Below are 22,959 nucleotides of genomic sequence, written 5' to 3' on the forward strand. Positions count from 1 at the left end.
TTCCAAAGTCTTAATTTGTATATTCCCACACTTGAAAAAAAAAAAGTCATTCTAAGTCCTCAGAACGCCAGGAAATTCTTGGCTTTTCAGAAATCTCTTGAATCTGCCAAAGCATTTCTTTGTCTACCTAGCATAACAAAAAAAAATATTTTCTCCTGATATCCACAGTCCCATACCGAGGATTCTTTGCTGCTATTTTTCCTGTCCAATTTCTAACACATCTACATTTTCTAATCCCATCACTTCTCTCGTTTTCTCCTTCAGGTCTTAAACTTAGCCACATGAACAATCATAAGAAAGAAAAGGGAAAGTGGACATGAGGGGCTACTAAAACAGAATCCATATTCTAAATAAAGACTTATTCAATCTGTAGATCTTTGAGAACTGAAGAGATGTCTGTCTAACTCATCACTCATTTGGGAGCTAACTGAAATTCGCATTAAGGTGTCAATTCTCCCCACTTATATCATCTATAAATTCGTACTACACTCTTTAGCTCCTACATTAAAAATCCTGTTAGTGTGACATTGTCACCTGAGATAAATTTCACATTCTTTTTTGTTACTCATTACCATGTTAATAATAGTTTATCACAATGAAATTACTAATGAGCTGTCTGTGGGATGTGTAAATTATTTCTAATATTTTGCTATTTTCAATAACATTACAAAGAAAGCGTTGCTCATCCATCACTTTGTAAACATGTAAAGCTGTAGGACAAATTCTTAGAAATGCAGTTGGAGTGAATGTATACTCATGAGTTGGATAGACTGTCGAATTATAAGAAACTGAAGTGATGCCTTTAACCTAAGAACGTTTCACATAAAGATGATAAAAATAGGCACTCTAGTTAACTGTTGAGCAAAGATAGCCAAGGGTATTCGAAAAGCAGAAAATTCAAGAGCATGGTCAACCAGGGAGAGATAAGGGGTGTGAGAACTGTCCCGTGTCAGGAATGCATAAGGCCTTTTCTGTTATGATAGAAAGTTTTGATTTTATCCTTGGAGCATGAAGGCACCCAAGACAAAGTTTAAGTGAAGAAATGACTAAAATCTTTAGGTACTGTGTTGACTCCTGGGTAGAGATCAGATTACAGTTAAGCAAGGGTGCCAGTAGGAATAGAGTTTTAGGCTAGTGCGGCAGTTTAGGTACGAAATAATACCAGAATGATGGCCAAAAATGTGAAAATTATTATAAAGATTTGGTTTAAAACCTGAAGAAAAATCCAAGAAGAGTTAATAGGGGTTAAAAACAAACCAAAGGAGATAAAATTACCCAGCAGGCTCTCAAACATTAAATAGAAAGTTGAGTTGGAGATGAATTTTTTTATGGAGAGTTTTGTTTTGGTTATTCTCTCAAAATGTAGATACTCGGTTCGTGATACCCTATTGGGGCTGTATGTCATACTCTGATGTGAGAAGGGATGGAATCTGGGGTGTGTAGTCTATACTCTACATACACATGCACACACACACACACACACACACAATTACATTACTGGGTGTAAATTCTTTTCCTGCTTTGACATGACCCCTTAAGTCATGAACATAGATACCTTCAAGTACAAGGCATGGGAAAAATTATTGCATTTCTCTCCAGAAGACACAGAATACAGCAAAACATGTGGAGTCTCTAAGAGCCTTAAAGTTTCAATGCAAGAGGCCGAAGAGTTATCAGCCAATCAGATACGTGGATGTATTGGTATACCCACATTCTTCACATCTCTTGAGAAATATACGTGATTTCTAATTTGACAAGCCTTTGAAAGAACCAGGGGACAATTTTCCCTTTCCCAAGCTCCAAATTAGAGACAAACAGAAGATAATTGCTTCTTTGTCTTTGAATCCCTTAGAGGAAGAACTACCTGTTGAAAAAACGATTTAATGAAAGGGTTCATTCTTGGAGGAATGTAGCAACCACAAGGCAAACCACTAGGAACTTAGTAGTTCACAATGCTTTGTGTCTTCTTAGTTTGCATTGGGAAAAATGTGGGGTGAAGCCCATAATTTCCATGCTGGAGTCTGAGTGTGTAAATCAAAGTCTTGTTTCTGAACCCCACATTGTCTCAAGATCACCATTCTATCGTTCTATCATCTATCATCATGTTCCGACCAAGAGTGAAGAAAGTTCCATCCCATGATCACCCTGGGACATGGGAACTGTAATATAGTTCTAGATATCATGGGTTCTGGCTCAAAACTTAGTATTAGGATAAGATTACCACAATGCTATACCACAAATTCCTTAAAATTGATACTGAGTTCATTACATACCTCTCTAGTTCTAATTATTCAAAGCTTGATTAAAAATTGAATATCATGTGCTCATTATCTAAGATAATGTGGTAAATATGTTTTGGTTGTGTTAAATATCGATCTGTATCTTGAAATTCTATTTTAATGAAGTCCTGTAAGATGTTTGGACTTTAGGAATTGTTTCTGGTCCAGCACGTCATGGTTGATACCTGCTGTTCTGACTACAATGTCACAATTAACCTGCTCTTTTCCTATTGGACAAAAATTGCTTCTTAAACCAAAGAAAATCACTGGCACATCTCTCTGCCTGTATGGAGATAAAAAATAAAATCCTTGACTCTACAAGAATTCTTTGATTAAGTGCTATGAGAAAAGGCATCACTTTGAATGAACAGGTGATATTAACTTCTCCAGGCAGCAGGCATTTTGTAAATTTTAATCTTTATCATCTTTCTCTTCAGCATAACTTTTCATCTTCTCAATTCCTAACCAAAGCTTGTCTTCTGCAATAGCTCACAAATTTTTAAGGATTTTTTTTTTATTGGAAAGGCAGATATACAGAGAGAAGGAGAGAAAGAGAAGAAAATCTTCTGTCCACTGATTGACTCCCCAAGTGGCCACAGCAGCTGGGGCTGAGCTGATCTGAAGCCAGGATCCAGGAGTTTCTTCCAGGTCTCCCACGCGGGTGCAGGGTCCCAAAGCTTTAGATTGTCCTCGACTGCTTTCCCAGACCACAAGCAGGGAGCTGGATGGGAGGCAGGGCAGCCAGAACATGAACCAGCACCCATATGGAATTCCAGTGGATGCAAGAAGAGGTTTCAACCACTAGGCTATCATGCCAGGCCCCAATAGCTCATAATTTAATAATAAAATATATTTTATTTTAAAAATTATATAATTTGATAATAAAATTATATGTATGGAATATATCACAAACTACAGAAATGGGTGAGATTAACAGAGATTTCAGAAAGCAGATGTTCAAAGAAGTATCTTATCATATAAAAACATGGCCCAGAAAAAAGCAATGTGTCAATAAGTTTCTATTCATATTGAGGTATTGGAAAAAATTATTTTGAGAGTGTTCCTTATTGACACTTGTTGACAAATAGAAATCGGGATTACAATAAATGTATTTATAGGCTTAGAAAAAGAATTACACAGCTGAGAATTTCTAGAAAGACAGCTACAAATGGAGCCAGACTAACAAAAATAATCCTTTGATATGTAGACAATGTTGTACACCAACAAGCTTCAGGAGCTTCAAGAGAACCATGACCTCAGCAAAACAGCGTGTGAGAAACCAGTCACCTAGGAACTGGCATTTGTAGTGCGCTTATGAATATTTGAAATAGTTGTTTTAAACAAGTTCAACAAAATTCAGGAGACAACGGATAAATGCTTCAGTATTCTAACAAAAATTTGTAGGAGAGATGGGTTTAATTATATTTAAGATCTTAGCAGAAATCTATCAACTGAAAATTACACCAAGTGAAATAAAGAACATAATAGCAGACCAGATCAAGCAGATCAACCAGTAAGCTTGACGACAGGCTGTTTGAGAATGCAGTTAGAGGGGGTCAAGAGCAATGAAGAAAGCTCGCAAGATACGAAGGCTAGCAGGAAAAGAACAGATGTTTTAGTTATTGGGATTCACAAGGGAGTCAAGAACAGCAAAGAGGCAGAAATCAGATGCAAAGAGATAATGACAGAAAACCTCCCAAGCTTAGAGAAAGATACAGCTACCCAGCCAGGTCCAGGTAGGTCAACTGCCAGCAAGCTATGCTACCCAGCAAAGTTTACTGCCAGATTAACTGTAGTCAAGCAACTAACTCATGTACAGGCAGAGAAACAGGGAAGAGATCAAGGAGCAAATTTAAAATGAATAAAAATGAAAAGATAATATATTAAAATATATGGGATACAGCAAAAGCAGCACTTACAGGGATGTTCACAGTAACCAATGATAGGATTTTTTCAAAGTGGAAAGACCTCAGGGCAGGCATGTGAAACACCTCCTGAAATCACTGCCTGAAATACCCACATCACATATCACAGTGCCTGGTTCGAATCCAGTTACTTCACTCTCCAGATTCAGGTTCCAGCCAATGTGCCTGGGAAGCAATGAGTAATGATGACTCAGGGTGTGGTTTTTGAAGACCTGACGAGTCCCCGCTCCTGGCACCTGCTCTCTCTCTCTCTCTTTCTCATTTCCTATTACTATGCCTTTCAAATAAATAAACACATATCTTTTTAAGAACATATCAGTGCACCTGAAGGAACTAGAAAAACAAATGGTTAGTCTATTGAGCCAAGGCACTGGCCCCGGGGCATGATCTTATAATCTAGAAAACATCAAGGACTCCACCATAATCTGGTTCCCAAAGCTAATGAGTAAACTCAGCAAAGTGGCAGCATACTTAGTGGTCATTATACATACAAAACTCTATATTATACACCAATAGTAACTCAACTGGAAATGAAATTGAAAAATAGCCGTATTTATAATTACTGCCCAACAGTGAAATACTTGGGAATAGGTTTCACCAAAAAAGTGAAAGATCTCCACAGTGCAAACTGTCAACCTACTCATCAGTGAGGGTCCAAGACGGTTGAAGAGTAAGAAGCCACAGTAATTTCAGCCACCAAAAGATACCAGAGAAACCAAGGAAGGACCACATTCCCAGGGGTAGGACTGACCATGTCAATGGAGCACAGCACGGGAGACTACATGGAATAGCAAGGAGAGACAACAAGTTATACCACCATCAGCCACTCCCGCATCTACACAAGTTCTAGGCTGGGAGGCGTCGTCTTCCCAGGGCGAGATGAGAGGAGGCCACCACCTTCCACTGATGGCTTTGATTGAATGAGAATCCCACCCTCCTCACTGGCTTTGCGTCTGGCCTGTGAAGCCGGGCAGAGGGTCTAGGTGATTTCTTTCCTCCACGAAAGGAGGCCACATTGCATTCTCTTCCCTCCCCCCACCAAAGCACCAGGTTTAATCTGCTGAGCTGGAGCTATAGTTAACTGTGTCCTGAGCCGACAAGTCCACCACCACTGGAGATGGCTGGACTGGGATAGGGCAACTTTCAGAGTTGACAGCAGTCCTCCCAAACTCTGCTGCTGTGGGAATGCTGGACACAGGCCACATTGCTGAGACAGTCATGTTTGTGGCTAAATGCTTTCACACCTGCCCGAGTTTCCTGTGGACACTCAGAGCTCCTGTAGGTTGATCTCACAGGGGTTGGAGGACACACTGTGGACTGGGTCTGTGCTCTGTACAGCGCTGAGTGTGTAGGATGTGCATGAGGTCTCATCCCAGGCTGTGAGTCAGTTGGTCTGCCCTGGCACCCAAAAGGGCTGAGACTGCAAACACACTGCCTGGCTTTAACATACTTCTCCCCACACCTGACTATAACCACACCTCCACCTCACCCAACTTGGGTGTCTCTCTGGACTCTTGCCCACCCACAAATGTTGGCCTAAGCTCCCTGAGACCCTAAGCACACACCCCTGAAATTAGAGTAAGTCTTCCTCAGACATGCCACCATGCCAGAGACACATTTCAGGGGATAATGCCTCAAATTAAAGGGGAAAAAAAATCCTCCAGGGGCTGGTGTTGTGGCATCATGGACCATGCTGCTGGCTGTGACACCAGCATCACATACAGGTACTAATTTGAGTCCAGGCTACCCCAGTTCCAATTCAGCTGCCACTACTGGCCTGGATAAAGCAGTGAAAGTTAACCACAATGCCATCTGTGTGGGAGACTCAGAAGAAGCTCCTGGCTTCAGCCTGGCCCAGCCCTAACTATTGTGATCATCTGGAGAGTGAACCAGCAAGTGGAAAATCTCCCTCCCTTTCTGTAACTCTGACTTTCAAACAGATCAACAAATCTTCTTCAAAAAATTCTTCAAAAGAAATAGTAACAGGAGATTTCCATAGACATACAAAAATCAATATATGAACACATACATACACAAAACAGGAAGAAGAAGGGCACTACATCTCCCCAAAGCAACACATAATCATTATTTAATATTAGATTGAGAAGAAGAGGAAATGATGAAATGCACTGAAAATAATTTAAAGTAATTATTTCAAGTTTACTCAAAAACACAGAGACACCAACAAGGCTGAGTAGGATATAGCCTTGCTGATTTCAGCTCCTTGGGATTACAGAAAGAACAAAGAAAAGATCACTCTTCAGGAATATGACGGAAATTTCCAGTGCAGAAATGACAAAACAATGAAGACTGCATGGGACAGTGAGGAGGAGCACAGAGACAATGCTGGCACCAGCTGCGTGCCACGGCCAGCTGACAGCTGCGAGTCATCACTTCGCCACGTCAGTGTAGGAAAAAACTGCCACACTCTGCTAAGAGAGAATGCTACAGTAACTGACTTTAACTCTGTTCTGGGGCACCGACCTGGGACTGAGTGATGATTTGGCTCTAAGGAAGGAAGGTACATTGCCTCCATCCGCTCTCTCCTCTCACAGAGGGTTATTCAGAGGTCTCTGTAATGCTGCTACCAGAAGCAGCCAGGTCAGAGCCATAACAAACTGCACAGCAGATAACAAATTCTCTGCATCCTAGAGCTGTGGGACTTTCTAGGCAACAAATAAAAACCTGTAAAAAGAGATAAAGAAGAACATTTTGCTTTTGTGTCGCTTCTTTGCAGAATTGTCCAGTCTGTTGTGCACGACTTAGGCTATGGAGTTGTTGTATATAACCTTCACTCTGCTCAGGTATTCCGTCTATATATCTAACAATTTGAGGATTATTTCCTAAACATGAAGGGTTTTTGAATGTTGTTGAATGCCTTTTCTACATTGGTTAAAGTGACCATTGGAGTTGCTATTCATTCTGTTGATGTTATGTGTTGATTTATTGATTTGTGTATGTTTAAAAAAAAAAAGAGCTTCCTGGATGCTAAAATAAACCCCACTCGATGGTGGTGAATGAACTTTTGGATATGCTGCTGGATTATATGTGCTGTTGATTTGATTTGCTAGTGTTTTGTTGAGAATTTTATATTTATCAAGGATATGGCCTGTAGTTTTTCCTCTCTCGCCATGTGTATTCTTGTCTGGCTTTGTTATTAGGCTAGGTCTTGTTGTGGTCTAGATTAAAGCCCAATAATTTTCTAGGTTCTTACCTCCTCAGTAAGGTCTCCTAAGTGGCATGAAAAGGGGAGTGGCTACTCTTCAGTCCCAGGTAAGGTGAGCCACTCACTGGGAAGGCACCATTTGACTGACAGGTGGGCAGAAGGGTTACATGGGCGGGGAAGTGTGGTTTCTGAACTCACGACCCTGAACTAGATTCCTAAGTGGATATCATTCTCATGGAAAGAGATTGGAGCAGCTTCCTCTCTTAAAATGAATTGGTTGTTGGCCTGGCATGGAAGCTTAGCAGTTAAAGTCCTTGCGTTGCATGCACCATGATCCCATACGGGCACTGGTTCGTGTCCCGGCAGCCTCACTTTCCATCCAGCTCTCTGCTTATGGCCTGGGAAAGCAGTCAAGGATGACCCAAAGCCTTGGAACCCTGCACCCACGTGGGAGACCCGGAAGAGGCTCTGGGTTCCTGGCTTTGGATTGGCTCAAGAAAGAGCCATTTTTTAAGAAGATGCAGAACACAAATTTTTATCTGTTCTAGCCAAGAAAAGCAAGAGAGAAAAGCCAAGTAAAATTGGAGATGAAAAAGCAAACATCCTAAGAAGCTAGTAACGTGATCTCTCCATGCTGAAAGGATCCTTCATCATTATGTTTTGATGTTTTTCACATCAAAATTAATATTATCTGGCATAAGAATGGTGACACCAGCTCGTTTTCCCTTTCCATTAGCCTAGAATATCTTTTTCCTTCTTATCACTTTCAGTTTCTGCCTATCTTTGTTGATGAGATGTGTCTCATGTAGGCAGCAGATAGATGGGTTTTATTTACTGATCCAATCTGCTTTTATATATGACATTTGATTGATGAGTTTAAGACATTGACATTCAGGGTTAATAACAATAGGTAGTGATTTGGTCCTGTCATTAAGCCATGGGTTGTTCATTGTTTGATGATGTAGTCTTCTTTTGTTGTTTTATTGGGATGTTTTCCACATTTTCCTTTGGTTTTTGGTAGGTGCTATTTCTTTTTTCTGTCAATAGAACATCTTTAAGTGTCATTTGTAGGGCAGGTCTGAAAACTAAATTCTTTCAGCTTTTCTTTATTATGGAAGAATTTTCTTTTCTGTGGAAAAGCTTTCTTTCATTTTCAAACAAAAAGGAAAGCTTTTCTGGGTAACTCATTCTGGCTGACAATTTTTTCCTTTTGGAATCTGGACTATGTCACTCTATTATCTTCTGGCCTGTAGAGTTTCCTCTTAGAGCTCAACGGTGAGTCTCGTTGGGGTTCCCATGTGGGTTAATCGATATTTTCACGAGCGTATTTAAGGATCTTTCCCCATTATTCAAATGACGAGAGTTTGATTATCAGGTGTCTTGGTGTAGATCGGTTTTTGTCAACCCTATTGGAAGTTCTGTGCCCCTCCTGTGTTTTGTTTCCCAATTCTTTCTCCATATTAGGGAGGTTTTCCTTTATTAGTTCATTAAATACATTTTTACACCCAACTTCTCTTTCTGTGCCTTCTGGAACTCCCATAACTCTTATATTTGGCCTTTTAATAGCATCCCTAATTCTTGAACACCTTTCTTAGCTTGACTCTGTTCCTTTTCCACTACCTTGTTTTTCTCCCATTTTTGAAGAAATTGTCTTTCAGTTCTGAGATCCTTCCTTCGGCCTCACTCATTCTATTATTGAGACTTTCCACTGTATTTTTTATGTGCTCCATTGTGTCCTTCATGCCCAATAATTCTGCTGGATTTTCTTCAGTGTTGCTCTTTCCTGTGTGACATATTCCTTAAATTCCTTGAACTCCTCTATGTGCTTCTCATTGCTGCTAAGAAGCTTTATGGCAAGTTTTTAAAATTCTTTATCCCCCATTTTCTCGATGTCTTCCTCAGTTAACTCTGGGGTTTGCAAATGTTTGTGCTTCTTTGTTGGGGAGGCATCAGTAATACTCATTGTACCTCTGTCTCTTCTTTTGCTCCTGGTCATTTAGCAGATTCCTCTGCTTGGGCCAGTTTCTAAGCTGTGTTGCCCTCTGGCCTACAGGTCAGTTTTATTGATTATATTCGGTAACTGCTTCTTTGTTTGCAGTCACTTGTGCCACTTCCTCCAGTGAGTTTTGATTCTGGGTTCTTTTGTTAGGTTTCCATTATAGTCTCCTTAGCCCCAGCTCCTGCCTCACCCTTCCCACCCCCTGTGATTCTGTTATGTGGCCTCACCATTTCCTGTACAGCCTTTCTCCCACTCCTGGTGTGAGCACAGTATTAGGGAGACACCAATTGCCCTAAATTGCTGGTTTGTCAGGGGTGCTAGTCTTGCTGGAACCTGCTGGCCATTAGGTCTGAAGGCTATCTGGACCTATTTTGTGTGGAACCCGTAGGATGCCAAGCCAGTACTGTTTTCCCTGTGTGGCTGGTGCAATGCTTTGAGTCAGAAGTGAGTCCTCTCCTGGTTAAGCGCCTGTGCAGCTCACTGTTGTTCCTTCAGCCTCACAGCCTTTTCATTAGGACACAAAAGGATGCCCAATGGTACTGATGGAGTTCTGAGCTTGCTGGCCACTAGGTCTGGTTGTCACCTGGGTTGTCCAATAGATCGCAGGAGACCACCAAACTGATCTCCCTCCCCACTTCAGACTAGAGGTGTAAGAACGACGCCCCAGTGATGTGAGCCACTCTCCTTCTCCCCAACTTCTGAAGACCCATCCCCCGCCAATGGAAGGCCAGCTTTGTGCAGGACGAACCGGTAGAATTGGCATGTACAAATACAAGGCTCTAACACGCCTAAATTCCCCTTCTTCATAATCTGGTTTTTCCTTTTCATTCTGTATGTTTAGGAGGCCTAGGTTTCCCCTCTGCCCCAAAGATCTTGATCTTGTTAGAGAGAGATAAGCAATAAGATTAAGCGTTCCATCTTTCCTCAAGAATTCAGGGAAGCAGGTTGCTTGCCGTTTGCCAGGATGGTCCTTGCATGCCATTCCTAGCAAGTGTGCCCAGGGAGATGCCTAGATTTCAGAGGAGAACATGTCCTCCAAGAAAAACCTGCATCTTCTCATCGGAGTGTCATCTTACTCATTAACTGAAAGTCCAGGTGTCATGATTGATCAAACAAAGAACAAGAAGGTGGTTAAGAGAGAAATTATTTTATTAATTTACACTACAGCCAACATCCACACTTTTAGGATGATGCATATTCTTTAAGAATACATGGACTGGGCCCTGTGTGGTGGCCTAGTGGTTAAAGTCCTCGCCTTGCATACACTGGGATCTCATATGGCTGCCAGTTCGTATCCTGGCTGTTCCACTTCCCATCAAGGTCCCTGCTTGTGGCCTGAAGAAGCTGCACAGGATGGCCCAAAGCCTTGCGACCTTGCACCCATGTGGGAGACCCTAAAGAAGCTCCAGGCTCCTGGCTTCAGATCAACTCAGCTCTGGCCATTGCAGCCACTTGGGGAGTGAACCAGAAGATAAAGATCTTTCTCACTGTCTCTCCTTCTCTGTATATCTGCATTTTCAATAAAAATAAATGCATCTTTTAAAAAAGAATACATAGACTTCTTTCTTAAGGGAATAAAAAAAAATTCTTATTAGAACATCAGATTAAAAGAGAGAAGGAGAGACAAGAGAAAGATCCTATAGCGTAGTGGGGTGACCAGAGTTAACAGTAATATATTAACTGTATAAAGAGCTGCAAAAGAGGAGCTTTGTGGTCTCTAAGCATCACAAATGGAAAAGGAAATATAAACAATAGCCACTGAGTTGATGAGTTTATGTTGTATGCAAGCTTTGAAACATTGCAGTATACAATATTACTTGTTAAAATTTTAATGAACATAAATTTGCTGCCTGTAATGTCTTTAAAAAGTTTAAATTTTTGCATCAAAGGACACTGTCATGAGGAAAATAATGAAAACATGTATTAGCAAGAATGTAGAAAAATGAGCACTCATAAATTCCTGAAAGGAAATATTCAGTCTATCTGAATATTTCATAGACAAAAAAATATAGTTTTGTAGTGGAAGCTAAGGTAGGGAGAAATGGAAATGACCATTTAATGATGGCTTTAGAGCTCTGGAATGAAAAAGCAGGGATGGATGCATATTGTGCATTACTAAAGGCCACTGAGTGGTGAATTCAGCACTAGGTATATTGTGCCCCAACAACAACAAAAAATGTTTAAAGATAAAGCAAGAACTAATCTTTACATAAAGTACAGAACAGAATAATAATGTATAATAAGTAGCAGAAGGAAAATGAAATAGTAAAAATTCCTATGCAATTAATCAAACTAAAGAAAGAGAAGGGATAAAATACAAAACAGATGTCTCAAATACAAAATTGTGATATTTAAAAATGCAATCTTAAATATATCACAGCATTTTAAGTATAATTACAGTTTGTGTGCAAATTTGCATCCACAGACTCAGCCAAATACAGATTGAAATAAAAACGATGTTTCTTGTTTGCATGTAACATGTAGCTAGGACTGTAAGAGCTAGTCCTGCAGAGAAACAAGACGGGAGAATGGGGTAAGGGCGTTTTTAAACAGATGGAGAGTCATTGGCCAGACTCAAGCAGAGAGGCCATATGTGTAATGGCTTAGTCTCGTTAATCAGATGTCATAGATGAACAGGCTGGATGTTTGCTTTTTCATCTCTAATTTTACTTGGTTTTCTCTCTTGCTTTTCTTGGCTAGTCTGGATAAAAGTTTGTGTTCTGCATCTTCTTTTAAAAAATGGCTTTTTTGTTGCAATTTGTAGTTTTTTTAGTTTCAGTCCTTTTAGTTTTGCTGTGAATTTTTAATCATTTCTTGATTTCTGTTCATTTCTTTTTAATAAGTCCCTGAGATGCACTAGATCATTTATTTGAGATATTTTGATTTTTAAATAAGCATCTGATGCTATAAATGTCCTTTCAATACTGCTTTTGATATATCTCATGGGTTTTGGTATTTTTGCTTTTGTTTTAATGCCTTTTAAAGTTTTTTTCTTATTATTAATTTCTTCACTGACTCGCAGGTCATATAGTAACATCGTTTTCTTCCACAAGGGTTTTGATTTTCTTTTTCATTTCTTCTGTGACACATTGGTCATACAAAGTAGCATGTTATTTAGCTGCCAGTTGCTGTAAATTTTCTATTTTCTTCCCGTTGTTGATTTTGTGTTTTTGCTTTTCATTTAGGGGCATGTATAGTAACTACATTGTCGAGACTGTGAAGATACGTGTGGTGTGCATCTCTGCTTCCAAATCATAGATGGACTTCCAATGAAACTACGAAATGCATCTTGACAACAGGATGCGGGACTGTCTGCCATTGTCTATGCCTACAACGTCGAGATACGATTAAATAGCAGCATGATGGACTTAGGACTGTTTATGAAGGAGTAAAATATTGTAATGCTATGGGGAAAATTAGTGTTGAGGAGGGAATGTGGGGAGGGGGTAAGGGAAATCCCAGAGCTTATGGAACTGCATCACAAAGTAACTTTTAAAAAGAGTTGAACCTATGTTAAACACATAGATATTATTTTATTTGTTATTATTCCTTTAACAATGTAATATACCAGCTGTTTACATTGAATTTACATGATATGGGCTTTAGAATAGTCTAGGGTTGATTTAAAGTATTCTGGATGATGTATATGTATTAAACACAAACATGGCACTGTTTATATCCCAGCAACTTGAGCACCTGCAGCTTTTGAAGCCTTCAATTCCTCAAACAAACCACCTGCAGAAATCAAAGTGCAAGTACAGATCAAAATTTCAAAAAAAAAAAACTTTCAGTGCTTGTCAATCGAACATTCAACTTTTCACTGTTTGTAGTGTTTTCATCATATAACGTGTACATTGTATAAATACAAACATACATGAAGTAAGCTGATAGGAAAGGAATCTGGCAGGTCGATATTAGTAGAAAGAATAAATGAAGCATTCAAGTCGGGACCATCAAGAGATCAGAAGCCATTTCCTAATCTGAACCCATGAAGTGCCTCTGGATGAATAGCCAACAGCTCTCTGCTGTGGCAGGGACTTGTTTGCAGGATTTGCCAGTTTTCTTGGTGTGATTATTCCCATTGTAGCCATTTGCAAGCTGCTGATATGATGCCATTGGTTGTGGAGTTGAGAAGAATGTGACAATTAGATTGAAACTGATGCAAGCTAGCTTCAGCATTCTGTTATGCAGGCTAGTCAGTCCACCAGGAACAGATCGTAATGCTGAGTCTATGTGTCCTCAACGACATGCTGCTTGAGACATATCAGGTAAAAATGGACATATATGAAAGGAGAAAAAGATGAATCCACAATAATGGTATGTGTTTGCCTACGATTCTGCATATAAGAGGTATAAATTAATAAAGATTGACACCTGAGATATTCATCAATATAAATAGCAAAGTTGGTTTCATAGACCTGTTAAGAGCACTGTACATGCATTATATATATACATATACATACATACATATGTATGTATGTATTATTTTAAATGTGTATGGGGTTATCTACCATGTAAGAGAGGAATATATACATGTATTATTTTAAATCTGTATGGGGTTATCAACCATGTAAATATTTTAGGAATCATATCCCTCAGTACTCATATCTCAAATAAGATTTAGTGATAGCCACTTAAAGAAGCTAGCCCTATTGACAAATATTTCAAAGGCCCGTTTGATATCTCTGTTCCTCAGGCTGTAGATGAAAGGGTTCAGCATGGGAGTGACTACTGTATAAATGACAGAAACACCTATGTCCTTGTCACTGGGGTTCTGTGACAGAGAGAAAAAATAGACACCTGCAAGTGCCCCGTAGTATAAAGACACCACGAAAAGGTGAGAGCCACAGGTAGAAAAGGTTTTCAAGACCCTCTTGGTGGAGGGGACCCTCAGAACAGTGGTCCCAATACAAATATAAGAGCCTAAGATGCTACTAAAAGGCAGGAGAAAAAGCATTCCACCCTCAGTGAAGATGATCAGCTCACTAAGGGAGACAGCTGAGCAGCTCCGCTTCAGGAGGGCAGTGAGCTCACAGAAGAAGTGGGGAATGGGAATGTCATCACAGAAGGACAGCTGGGCCAGGAGGACAGTGTGTAACAGGGCATGAGCTCCAGAGAAAAGCCAGGACACAGCTACCAAGGAGACACACAGCTTCTCCCTCATGAGAGTGACATAGTGCAGTGGGCGACAGATAGCCACATATCTGTCATATGCCATCACCGCAAGGAGGAAATTGTCAGGACAGCCAAAAAGTATGAAAAAATACATCTGTGTTATGCATCCTGCGTAGGGGATGGATCGATCCTGAGTCTGCATGTTCATTAACGTCTTCGGGACAGTGACAGAAGAGAAGGCGATGTCAGAGAAGGCCAAGTGGCTGAGGAAGAAGTACATGGGGGTGTGGAGGCGCGAGTCCAGCCTGATGAGCAGGACGATGAGCAGGTTCCCCAGCACCGTGGTCAGATACATGCCCAGGAACAGAGCAAAGAACACGCCCTGCTGCTCTGGGTCAATTGGGAGCCCCAGCAGAAGGAAGCTGGACACCTTGCTCTGGTTCACCCACCTCATGCTGTTTTTTTTTTTCTCTGCTAGGAATTAAGAACAATGGAAAATGTCAGCAAGCATAACCTTAGCAATGTCAGAATACTGCATGTGAGACCAACTTGTTGCTGCAGCTATTAGTCTGATTCTCAGTCTTGACACACGAATCACAGGTTTGTCCTATTCTAGCTCCAACAATAATCAAACTTCACATTAGTTTCTTACCAAATGAGCAAAAGGAGATTAATTGTTCGTTTAACACATATTTACCTAAGAGCATCCTGTCTCAGTCACTACACTAATGGATGAACAAGTGAATGTGTACAAATGGACAAGAAACTCAAAAGCTCTGTGGGGAAGGAATTTATATCTGTAGATCAAGAAAGATTTGGACTTTGCTAATTCACTTTGATTTACCATGAAACCACCTCCAGGAAAATGTATCATACCTTATTTGTTAAGCTACTAAGTATTATTCATTTGCTTTATCTTGTACCATGTAACTCGGTTTGTCTTAGCCAAGATACAAAAAGAAACTGCTACATAATCGAGTTCATATGAAACAGTGAAAAAAAGACCAACTACACAAAAATAGAGAAGGAAATGTTGGTTGTGAGTCATGCCCTTTAAAAGTCATGCGAAACTCTCTAAGTTGCAACAGAATTACGAAAGGTTCGTCTGTTATACAGTGCAAGTCCCGGGTCCTTCCTGTTTGGAATCACTTGAAATTCCCATTTACCAAAAGTGTGTCCAATCAGGGCATCCAAACCAACAAGTGATGGTCCCAGGCACTCTTATGCCCTCAATTTGTCCTAGGAAATATTGCTCTATCCATTTTAACAATGACAAAGCAAAAAAATATATACAATATTTAAATGTATAGTTAAGAGTGACACGTGGAATTACCTTATATCTACCTACCCAGAATCCTTGTGTGGTTTTGTTTGTTTGTTTTGTTTTGTTTTTTTAATGTTCCAAACAGATATCATGTCTCCTTGGAGAGAATAGCCAAAGAAGCCACAGTACGTTTTCCATCTTTGGTCAAAATGTCCTCAGTCACCTGCTCGGAAAAACGATTGCTATTTATACATCATATAACATACAAAGCACTTTCACTTTCTTAAGATTCTCTCAGCACTCTAAATATATACTTAGAACCTGTTAGATACACAAGGTAAATAGATATTCCATTTCAGAGATGTGAACAAACACACCAGTGAGATACATGACTAAGTCAAGTTCATTCAGTTGTTTGACAGTGATTGCAGATTCAGTATTTCCTTGGCTGGGAAACTGTATTCGAGTTCAGAATTATAAACACGAATTCTTAGAGAAGAAACAAAGATGGGAGATTTGATAAGCAGAGAAGATTTTTTTAACTACTTCATACACTCTTTGAAATTCTCTCACGTGTGTTTGGGAGCGTCTGGCTGGCCTCTAGGGACTCATATATTCCTTATCTGTCTTTCCATAGCAGTGTTACTTCTGCCTTCTGTGCATTTTCACCACTGAGCAGTTCTTACACATCACGCAAGATCTTGGTGTCCGTGGTAGGTCAGCTAATTAGTTCTCTCTCTAGTCTTTGTATATATCTGTAAACTTGGAAAGTGACCTGAGCTCTCTGAGGTTCATATTCCTCAACTGGAATGGAGAAGTAACCATTCCCCCTTTCTATTGGTATTTTGAGCGATAAAGGAGTAAAATGTTCAGAAATCATTCAGACTCATGTAGAAGCAGAGGAGCAAGTGCCTCCCAGGGACCTCGAGTTTCCTCAGGGGCATGGGTTATCTCAGATCATGACTACACGGAAAGCAATGACTGGCCTTCTGCAGAGTCTGGCTGTTGGCTGATGTGAACCAAAGGCAACTAGGAACTTTGCTGCAGCTTGAGCCTTGCATGGATGAGGAAGTAAGGCCATGAGATGTGAAAAAGCAAATCAAGCCAGGGTTTGGAGGGAACGTTTGAGTGAGCATCTGTCTGCTTCCTTTCTTTCTTAGATAATGGTAGAAGGAGCCATAGCACTAACACCGGATTTAAGGCAAGATAACAAAAACCTATTCTTTTTTCTTTACCAAGAACCATATGTCAGCCATGGTGCTGATGAGTTCGTATGCATTGGCTCATGATTTCTCAAACTGCTGTTATAAGGGAGGAGGAATGGTTACCGCTCCTTTACTAATGAGGCCTGGACCTCAGAGAGCTGGGGTCACTTCCCAAGGCCACAGAAGAAGACAAGGACAAGATTGAGGATTAGGAAACTTCCTACCAAGATTTTACACGATAGATTAAGAGCTACCCAGTGGTGGCAATGCGCATGAACTTGCCTGCCTCACACAGAAGCACAGATGAAAGACATTTAAGGAATATCTGAGCTCATAGTGGCCAACCATCCAAAACAAATACAAGAGTACTTCCAAAAACTCATTAAAATGAACTATCAAATTTTTCTACAATATGCGCTTTTTATCAGCTTCTTGAAGACATCTTCTAAGCATGAATTTAAAAAGAAAATTATAACTGGCTGGCATAGTGTTATAATGGTTAAACTGCTTCTTGTGCTGCCAGTTTCTGTAGAGGGTACAATTTGGATCCCAACTGTTGCACTTTCAATCCAGCACCCTGCTAATGGTCTGGGAAAAGCAGAGAAGGATGGCCTAGGTTCTTAGGCCTCAACATTCACCTGGAAACCAGGATGACACTCTCTACCTCAATGAGACCAAGCTCCAGCAGGTGCAGGCTTCTAGGGAAGGACTCAGCGTAAGGAAAACCTCTCACTCCCACCCCCTCTCTTCTTTCTCCCTCTCTCTCTCTCTCTCCCCATTTCTCCTCCCTTTCTGTAGATCTTTTACATAAATAAATGAGTATTTTAAAATGCTAGACATGTTTCATCAAAATAAGCTTATAATTCAATTCCATTTTTCATTAACTTTTTGAAATACGTTACACACACGTACACACACTTAAATTATTTGTGGTTTTGTAACATCTGTGATCTAAGTGATCTTAAAGGACAGTGACTGTGGCTAAATTATCTGTAGAATTATTTAAACACACACACATAATTCACAAGATCTGTTATACCAAACCAAATCACAAGAAAATCTTTCTGTAAAATAATATACACAATCAGCAACACATGAGTCATATTTTAGCAAAACACGGACACTGCAGACTCACACCATCAAAAACACACTAAAAGCAAAAAAGCAAAGTCAAACATGTCACACACCAAAAAAGTTTAAAAGCACCAACTCTACACTCATGATAACACCCACACATGCTCACTGTAGAATGAGTTTTGGTACCCACTGACCCATACCTGACTAGGTGAAGGTAGTCAGTCAATAAGACACTCGAGCCCATGTGACACAAGAACCAGAGCACAACTCACAATGAAACAAGCAGTAGGCGCACCCACTTTGCTTTCTCAAACACATGTAATGACATACCAAAACGAACAGGTAACACATATGATCACACCTATACTGTGGAGCACAGGCTGCAGGACTTTCCCAGATGTTGTCCTGAGTATATTCTGAAAACGTCTGCTCCAGATTCTGAATGCATCTCTTCCTTCAGACTCTGCGAGCTCATTTACTTACATTGAGGATGTCTACCCAGAAACCAAACTGTGGGAGCTACAGGAGAGTGGAGCAAATGTTTGAGATGAAAGGATCTAATTAGAAGATCCCAGAACACAAAAACAAGTGCTTTATATTTGCTTAATGCAAGTCTTTTTAGTTTAATGCTACTACTCTAGAGAGAAAAAAAAATCAGGCAGTGGATCAATCACATTTCAGAGCGAAAGAGAACTCACCAAAAAAAAAAAAAAAAAGCCAACTCATCAAAAAAAAAGATACATATTTCTCCATTGCACAAGCAAAGAAACATTGCACAAAATTCATATATAATGTCTGTGGGGGCTCAGATACACACCTTGTCTACCTAGCATTCCCAGCTTAGTCTGATTCTGCCAGTGTGTGATGAGCTCAGGCACAAACAGCTTTCTCAGTCTTCAGTTTCTACTACGGATACAAGAAACAAAAGAGTAATGAATAAGCCTTGTGAGTCAAGGACCTCCTGATATCTATGTTTGTATCGGAATCCAGAGCAATAGACAAGAGGATACCATTTTACAAACCACAGAAGGACTTAGGAGAAGTCTTTAAGCTTCTGGTTATGGAAAGAATCAAATTTCCTCCAATTTCTACCAGACCTTGCGGAAAAGCCTGTGCAGGAGGTGGAAGGACTTAACGGTGCCCTAGATACCAGGGACACTCTGGGATCACCTATTATTGCCTGTATTTTTAGCTAAGCAAGAGTGGATAAGTAATCCCCAAGCAGTGGTGTAGCCAAAGTAGCGATCAGCCTCTCCCAACGGCGTGTTATGATCCAGGTAGAGAAAGTCTGCATTCTGTAAACCCTCACCACCTGCATTTGCTATTTGCTGTGACGAGAGCAAGGATACAGCTTATCTCAACATTATTTTGATTTCTTCTCTCCACTGAGGGAGACCACATGATATGAGGAAGGGCCTTTTCCAGGCTACGGGCTCAGGATTCACAGAAGTGGTTCTGAGCTATTCTGCTTATTAATTTTTGACCTTGAGCAAGCAATCACTCAATCTCATATGAAAGAAAAATCCAGGATCAGATAGCTTTACGTTCAAATTTTACAAAATATCCGAAATTAACTAACCGCAATACTATTCAAACTATTACAAAAACATTGAGAAGATAGGACCCTGTCAAACTTTTTATGAGGCCAGAATAACTCTGATCCCCAAACCACAGGCACAATAGAAAAAAAAAAAAAGCTACAGACCAATACTCCTGAGAGGCAAAGATGCAAAACAACAAACAGAATGCAAAATTACACCAAAAATATCATCACAACCAAGTGGAGATTATCCCGTGGCTGCAAGGGCGTTTCAACAATTGCAAATCAATAAATGTCATAAGTCACATAACAATAAGGAACAGAAAACTATTCAGAAGAAGTATTTGATACAATTCAACACTCTTTCCTTACAAAAATTCAAAAATTAGGTATAGAAGGATCATACCTCAAGATTATGAAGGATTTGACTATAATGTAATTTTAAAATATGCTATCTCAAAAAGTAAAAATGAAGGAAGGAATAAATAAAAAAGTAAAAAAGGAATGAAAGGAAGAGAGAGACAAAGAAAGAAAGAAGAAGAAGAAATGGGGGAAGGGAGGGAGGAAAGGAAGGAAGAAGGGGAAAATAGTCATTTACGATACTGACATGAGAATTGTTGAGAATTCTGTAGTATAATCATCATACATTAGCTGTGACCTTGAGCATCCAAGGTAGCACTAAATTAATTTTTTAATTTATAAAGGAAATATACATTTATGTACACACATATATATGAATATATATGAATATATATGCATGCATATATATACATATATAATATATACATATATATGAATATATCAAACCAACACCAATATCATACCAAATGAGGAAAAGCTGAGATCATTTCGCTTCAGATCTGCAGCAGGACAAACATGTCTAATGTCACCGCTCTGAATAACATAATGTTTGAAATATTAGGAAGAGCAATTAGGGAGAGAAAGAAAGAAAATCAATCTGAAAAGGAGGAAGTAGAATTGTTAATGTTTCGAAAATGACATGATTTAGCCCATAGAAAGTCCTACAGAATCCACCAAAAAAGCTGTTAGAACTGCTAAAGATGGACCCAGTGCAATAGCCTCATGGCTAAAGCCTTACTTTGCATGTGCCAAGATCTTGTACGGGTGCTGGTTCATGTCCCAGCTGCTCCACTTCTGATGCAGCTCCCTGCCTGTGACATGGGAAAGCAGTAGAGCATGACCCAAGCCTTGGGACCCTGAACCCACGTGGGAGATCTGAAAGAAATTTCTGGCTCCTGGCTTTGCATAGGTTCAGCTCCTGCCATTGTAGCCACTTGGAGAATAAGCTAGTGGACAGACGATCTTTCTGTCTCTCCTTCTCTCTGTAAATCTGCCTTTCCAATAAAAATTATTAAAGCTTTTGAAGAAGAAAGAAGAAGAGGAAGAGAACTGATAAATAAATTCAGTGAAGTCATAAACCACAAAAAACAACATTACAGAAAACATTAGCATTTTTATGTAATTATAATGATATTGCTGAAAGTTAAAATCAAGAAAACAGTATCATTAATAATGGCTTCAAAAAAGCTCAATTATTCAAGAATAAATTTAACCAGAAACATGAAATATCTCTACAATGAAAGTTGATCAAAAATACTAATGGAGGAAGCAATCAGGATGTAAGACCGCTGAAGTGAGAACCCACACCAGCCTCAACTAAAGAAAGATACTACAAAGGAAGGACTACACCTCCAGGAGACTCACGGACAGAACTAGTCAGTGTGGAACTGACTGAACTGGGCAGAGGTTTCACGGAAAACTGAGGAAAGAAGATACCTGTTGGCTGTGGCTGGCCACACGGCCCAGCCAGCTGTTGGCAGGGAACTTCCATCTCCCCAAGTCAAGTAGCCATCTACATCACACACAGAGCCACAGCTCTTGGTGACACTAACCATAGTGGGACAGGCTTATCAGTAGGCCACACAAGTGTAACTGACACCAAACTGAGGGTTGAAAATGCACAATCAAGGAAGCCCTTATCCACCTTTAAGTCATGCTTTCACCCCAATAAAATGCAGTGGCACTCAAAGATCTGTCGTTGATAAAGTCACTCACTACGCTTCCGGGCTTGCTTATAACAAAAACCAAAGCAATAATCCAAGAGACACGCTGCATTCCAGCTAAACCATACACACGTTCCTAATAAATCATACTCTATTAAAACACAAAAAGCAAGGGGCAGGAAGAGCCTGTTACACCTGATTACAGATGTCTATGTAGAAACATGGGGCAGGTAGCAAGGAAACAGCCCCCCCCCCAAAATACAGTAGGGCTCCAGAACTAGATCCTAATCTGAAAGAAATCTGTGAAGGGAAATACAATTCAAAATAGTGAGCACAAAGAACCTCACAGAAATGAAAGAGGACACAGAAAACAGATATAACAAATGAACTGATCAGTATGTGACACGAATGAGAAGTTCAGCAAGACAAGAGAAATCATGAAGAAGAACTAAAAAGAAAATTTGGAGAGAAAAACATAAATTTGCAAAGTAAATAATATAACTGAGAATTTCAACAGTAGAATAGACCAGTGGAGGAATGAATTTCTAATCTGGAGGACAAGACTTTTGAAACAACCCAATCAGAAAAAATGAAGAGAAGACACCTAAAAATAATGAAGTATGTTTCATGAAATACGGGATCTCACTATTAAGTTATCAAATATTCAAATCATATGGATTTCTGAAGGAGAAGAAAAATGAAAAAGCTAAATGAAAACAGTGGTTGAAAATGTACCAGGTTGGGCCTGGTGAGGTGGCCTAGCGGCTAAAGTCTTCATCTTGAACGTGCTGAGATCCCCTATGGGCGCCGGTTCTAATCCTGGCAGTCCCACTTCCCTTTCAACTCCCTTATTGTGGTCTGGGAAAGCAGTCGAGAATAGCCCAAAGCCTTGGGACCCTGCACCCATGTGGGAGACCAGGAGGATGTACCTGGCTGCTGGCTTCGGATTGGCGCAGCACTGGCTGTTGCGGTCACTGGGCAAGTAAATCATTGAATGGCAGATCTTCCTCTCTGTCTCTCCTCCTCTCTGTATATCTGCCTTTCCAATAAAAATAAACAAATATTTAAAAAAAAAAAAAGAAAAAGAAGATGTCCTGGGTCTTGAAAGAGACATAGACATCCAAATACAACAGGTTCCAAGATTCCCCAGACAACTCAACCAAAACAAGATCATCTCCAAAGGTTGAGGTAGTCAAATTGTCAAAAGTGAAGGATAAATAATCCTAAAGATAGCCAGAGAAAGCATCAAGTTATATGCAAAGGAAAACCAGTCGGACTAACAGCAGACAACTCAGCAGATTCCTTGTAGAGAAGACAATAGGATATATTCCATACGTAAGAACAAAGACACTTCCAACCAAGAAT

The 22,959-nt window shown here is 40.0% G+C and overlaps 1 protein-coding gene across 1 annotated transcript in view; it reads right to left on the bottom strand.

Moving 5' to 3' along the window:
• LOC121144568 (olfactory receptor 1J4-like) overlaps positions 1 to 16,579 on the bottom strand; it is a 37,456-nt gene extending 20,877 nt beyond the window's left edge. The window contains exon 1 of the mRNA XM_040962845.1: positions 14,442 to 16,579. Coding sequence (XP_040818779.1) covers positions 14,442 to 14,938 — 497 coding nt within the window. The 5' untranslated portion in view covers positions 14,939 to 16,579. The remainder of the gene's footprint in view (positions 1 to 14,441) is intronic.
• Positions 16,580 to 22,959: the final 6,380 nt, after the last annotated feature.

The sequence above is a fragment of the Ochotona curzoniae genome, unplaced genomic scaffold (genome assembly GCF_017591425.1).
Source record: "Ochotona curzoniae isolate NIBS_2020 unplaced genomic scaffold, NIBS_Ocur_1.0 scaffold_3208, whole genome shotgun sequence".
In the NCBI taxonomy this organism is placed as follows: Eukaryota; Metazoa; Chordata; class Mammalia; order Lagomorpha; family Ochotonidae; genus Ochotona; species Ochotona curzoniae.